General features: G+C 64.1%; 1 protein-coding gene across 1 annotated transcript; it reads right to left on the reverse strand.

Annotated features, from left to right (window-relative positions):
• Positions 1 to 2,148: 2,148 nt before the first annotated feature.
• On the reverse strand, positions 2,149 to 3,671 carry HTR1A (5-hydroxytryptamine receptor 1A). Its single transcript, XM_082784317.1, has one exon. It carries the CDS (start codon positions 3,644 to 3,646, stop codon positions 2,405 to 2,407), a length of 1,242 nt encoding a protein of 413 aa, XP_082640443.1. The 5' UTR covers positions 3,647 to 3,671; the 3' UTR covers positions 2,149 to 2,404.
• Positions 3,672 to 4,832: the final 1,161 nt, after the last annotated feature.

Genomic DNA, 4,832 nt, shown 5'->3' on the forward strand with positions numbered 1-4,832 from the left:
CAATTTAAAACTGCTCAGGTCTCCACCGAGTTCAGGGGCGATATTTCTGCTGCGGCTTTGTGCTGGGGGGCAGCCGGCGAGAGTCTGCGGGGGCCTGAAGGGGTCTGCGGGTGTCCGGCCCGGCCTGAGCCGCCCCGCATGTGCCATCCCCCTTGGCAAAGCCAGAGGGGGAAAGCACGCCTCGCCCCTCTGTGCAAGCCGAAGGGACCCGCACCCCCCAGCCCCGCAGTTCCTTCCCGGTGGATGTGACCCCCGCAGCCCGCGGGCCCGGTTTGGGGTCTTTGCCTCCCTCCGTCCCCCTGTCTGTCGCTCCTGGGAGCGGGGTGGGGGTCAGCAGAGGAAGGGAGCGGCTCGGGAGAGGTGTGTGTGGGGGGGGGACGTTCGCAGTGAGGTTTGGGGTTAAAAAGTGTAGAACGGAATAGAAACGGGCTCGCAGGAGCCGGCGTGGCTGTAGGGAGGATGCAGCAGGAGGAGCAAACCTCGCAGTTTGGAGGTTCCCCGTGGTCCCCCGGCCACCCGGAGGGTTCCGCCGAGCCCCGACCCCTCTCCTGGTCCCGAAATAGCCGAGCACTGGCACTCGGGGCAGGTCTGGGCTCCCTAAGCCGCTACAGGCTGCGCAGGCTGCTGGCGCTATGGCACTGCGAGAACGCCCGGGACACACGTGGTTAGGAAAGATCAAAGCGGAGGTAAGAGCAGAAACCACTTTAATTGCGAAAATGAGGTCGAATAAGGTTTTCAGAAAGTCAGCTATATCCCCGAGGCTGTTAAAAGCACTATTGCCGTTTAATGTAAGCGGTTAAAGTTCAGAAACGACTGGACACTTACATTCACGCGACGCGCAGACTTAACATTCCCTTTTGCCTACAGTTAACATAGATTACACCATACTAAACAGGAAAATATCTATGTGTATATATATTTGGTCAAGCATTCCGTTCAGGCGGCCCGTCGCAGGGGTCCCGGCAGGGTGTCAGGGCGGGCCGGGCTTTCTGTCCTGCCGTCCTGCCGCCACCAGGGCCAGGCGGGGAAGGGGACGGGGAAGCAGCCCGGGGCGAAGCAGCTGGGATTACAGGGAGAGGGGGGAGCCCCTGCCGGGGGAGGCTCGCTGAGCCGCCGCGGGGAGCAGCCAGGTGGGGGCTCTCCTCTCCCTGCCCTTGGCACCGCAGTGGCACTGCCTGCTTCTGGCCGCAGCTCTGGTTTTGGGGGGTGGTCGTGCTTACCCTTGCCGGGGCTGGCCCGGGGGAGGAGAGAGCCGCCCCTTTCCATGCTGCGCTGAGAGATGTCGCTTTCGCCACCTGCGGCTGCCGCCGGGATGCTGTCAGCCCCTCCCCTGCTGCCACGGAGCACATGGCAGTGTTTTGGTTGACCGGTTTGGTTAGTTCTGCTGTGTTTGTTTTATTTTTTTTATTTATTTTTTTTTTTAGTTGTTGTTTTGTTTTCTTTTCTTTTCTGTTTTCCCGAGCAAAGTGTGCCGCATCTGGCTGTCTCCGAAACAACAGCAAAGTCTCCGGAGAAACTTTCAAGCGGCTTCAAAAAAGATCAAAAAAAAAAAAGAAGAAGAAATAAAAAGAACTGCTACTTGCCGGCTGTTCAAACTCCCTGTGCCGCCGCGTGCGCGGTGAACTCAGAGACGGTCTCACAGCGCCAAGCTTTTCCAAGGCATTTTAAAAAAATACACATCTCCATGTAATGAGGCATGGGAACTGCCCGTTCCCTCCCCGCGGTGTAACCAAGGGAAGCCCGATGAACTGGAAGGTCCTAACAGAGCAGGAGAGCTGTTACACACACATAAGGCAGAGGGAATGATGCTGGAAGTACCTTGCAAGGTTACAAACCACTGTCTCAGTTCCCCCAAGTAAATAAATCCCCGTGGCGGTTTCAAGTCCAAAGCCCCTTCCTCCTCTGGGAAAGTCGCCTTCAGCTTCCTCACTCACAGCGCAGAGCGAGGTCGGACTCGGAGCCCACCGCCGCCTCCTATTAAATCCAGTAAAAAAGCCCGACACGGCGGTGTTCTGCATAGGGTGGTTTATTTTTACCGATGCTACTCGGGCAGACGCCGTGGTTTTACAGCGACCACAAGCAACGACCTGCAAAACCCTAAAGCCTACCCAGAATGACAGCAGGGAAGGAGGCGGCAGCGCAGCCCCGGCGGCCGCATCCTGACACCTCGCTGCTCCCGACGGAGCCCCGCTCTGCCCTGCCCGGCACAGTACGGCACGGCACGGCCCTTGTCCGATCAGCGGAGGGGCGAGGGGCGAGGGCGCCCTGCGAGGGAGGTCCCGGCGCCCCCCGGCCTCCTACCGGCGCTGGGGAGGGTCTGGGCGGGGGGTGCACTGCTGAGGGGGGCAGGCGGGAGGGAGCCAGGGGCAGGAGCCGCCGCTGCCCCGTCCCGGAGCGGGGGGCTTCACTGCCTGCAGAATTTGCACTTGATAATTTTCTTAAAAGCACTTTGGAAGTCTTTGTTGAAATAGGCATAGATGATGGGGTTGAGGAGGGAGTTGGAGTAGCCCAGCCAGTTGATGACTGCCCCCAGCCACTCGGGCATGTAGCACTTACTGTCACAAAAGGGCAGGACCAGCGCCACGATGAAGAATGGCAGCCAGCAGAGGATGAAGGTGCCCATAATGATGCCCAGGGTCTTGACAGTCTTCCTCTCCCGGGACAAAGCCATCCTCCGCTTGGCCTCCGTGTTCTTCTCGTTGCGCCGCTCAAAGGTGGGGGGCGGCGGGGAGCCGCACGCCTCGCTGGGCAGCGGCAGGTGAGTCTTGGAGGAGCTGTTACAGCGCTGGACCTCGATGATCTCCAGGGCTGCCCCGTCCTCGCCCTGCCGCACGGCGCCGTTGACACAGGCGCCGGTCCTGGGCTCCACAGTCCGCCGCCAGCCCTTGCCGGGCTCCCCGTTGCTTTTCTTCTGCAGGGTGGCCGGGGAGAGGGTGAGGCAAGTGTCGGCGATTTTCTTCTTCTCCGCTTTCTTGACGGTCTTGCGGATCCTGAAGCGGGCCGCCTTGAAGATGCGGCCGTAGAGCACCAGCATGAGGAGCAGCGGGATGTAGAAGGCGCCGAAGGTGGAGTAGATGGTGTACCCGTGGTCCTTGCTGATGGTGCAGGCGTCGGGGTTCGAGCGGTCCTCGGGCGTTCTCCAGCCCAGCATGGGCGGGATGGATATCAAGAAGCCGATGAGCCAGGTCAGGCTGATGAGCACGGCGGCCCGCCGGGGAGTCCTCTTGTTGACATAGTCGATGGGGTCCGTGATGGCCCAGTACCTGTCCAAGGCGATGGCGCACAGGTGCAGGATGGAAGAGGTGCAGCACAGCACGTCCAGCGAGATGAAGATGTCGCAGGTGACCTGCCCCAGAGTCCACTTGTTCAGCACCTGGTAGAGGGCCGCCATGGGCAGCACCAGCACGGACACCATGAGGTCGGTGACGGCCAGCGAGCCGATGAGATAGTTAGCCACGGTTTGCAGGGAGCGCTCCAGGGCGATGGCCGCGATCACGCAGGCGTTGCCGCTCACGGCGCACAGGATGAGCGTGCCCAGGAGCAGCGAGGTGAGCAGCTGGTAGCCCAGGGTCACCTCGGCGAGGCCGGGGCCACCTGCCCCCTCGGGGGAGCGCTCTGGGGAGGTAGTGTTGTTGGCCACATCCATGCCGGGACGGGGGGTTCGCTTCAGGAGACGGGCATGGGAAGAGGCGCCGGTCACTTGTGCGCTCCCCTGGCAGGAGGCATCGCCGCCCCGTGCGCTTTGGCCACGCCGGGGCCCCCCCGACACCCCTCCCTCCCCTATATAGCGCGGCGGGAGGCGGCCGAGGCTCGGAGGACGGCGGCTGGCGGAGCCGCCCCGCGCCCGCCCATCACCGCTGCCTCTGCCCAGCGCCCAGCCCCGGGCGGCGGGGGCGGCCCTCCCGCGGCCGCCGCTCGCCGCGCTGCTGCCCCTCGCTCCGCCGCTCTCCCGCGCCTCTCCTTACTGCCCTGCCTCCCTTCTCCCCACTCGCTTTCTCCCTCCCTCCTTCCCCTCCCCTTCCGTCCTCCCCCTCCATCCCGCCCGTCACGGGGGAGGGAGGGGGGGGTCTCGCTGGGTCTCTATCGTACCGCCGGGGGCCGGGTCGGAGGGGTGTCCGCGACTCCCCTCCGCCCCCTCTCCGGCTGAGGGGACACCGCAGGGACACCCACCAAGCCCCCGCAATTCTGCCTCCAAATCTCCTCCCAGCAGCTCCGCCCCGGGCAGTGAGGACTCTGGACTTCCCCTCGGGACCGGCTCCGGAGCTGGTGCGGGCTGTGCGAGGCGGGGGGGGGCTTTCTGCGGCTAGGTGCTGCCGGCTGGGGTCGGGGGACACAACATGCGCCAGCGCTGCCCGCCGCCTTTGGGGTGCCGGGGCGCTTGGGGGCGCCGGGGGGCGCTTATCGCCACCAGCAGGCAGGCGGCGGCGGCCCCAGGGCACGGGGCACCGGGCGGCTCCACCGGGCTCTCCCGGTGGCGGGGCCGCCAGCACTTCCTGAGGGGTCGCACCACTGACCCCCGACCCCCGCGGGGCTCTGCACTCGCCCCAGCTCGGCCGCTGTGGGCACGGTGCTGCCGGGGGTGCCCGGGGAACAATATCAGCCTAGCCGCTGGTGCGGGGAGAGGGCGTATGGACAGCGTGTATAGCTCTGCGTGGTGTCTCGGGAGGGGTTGCTTTACATCTCAGTGCCGGGCAGGGCTCCTACTCAGTCGCTTACGAGCAAGGAAAACCCCATTGGTGATGATTCATGCCCTCGCCGCAGCGTCCTGGGGCGGTCGCCTGTCGTCGGGGGCTCCGCGCCAATTGCGCGGCTCCCCCGTGCCCAACTGGACA

This window comes from Aythya marila, assembly GCF_965140915.1.
Source record: "Aythya marila genome assembly, chromosome: Z".
In the NCBI taxonomy this organism is placed as follows: domain Eukaryota; kingdom Metazoa; phylum Chordata; class Aves; order Anseriformes; family Anatidae; genus Aythya; species Aythya marila.

Excerpts from the sequence above, each read along its gene's own strand:
- HTR1A (XM_082784317.1), bottom strand. The coding sequence starts at position 3,646 with ATGGATGTGGCCAACAACACTACCTCCCCAGAGCGCTCCCCCGAGGGG.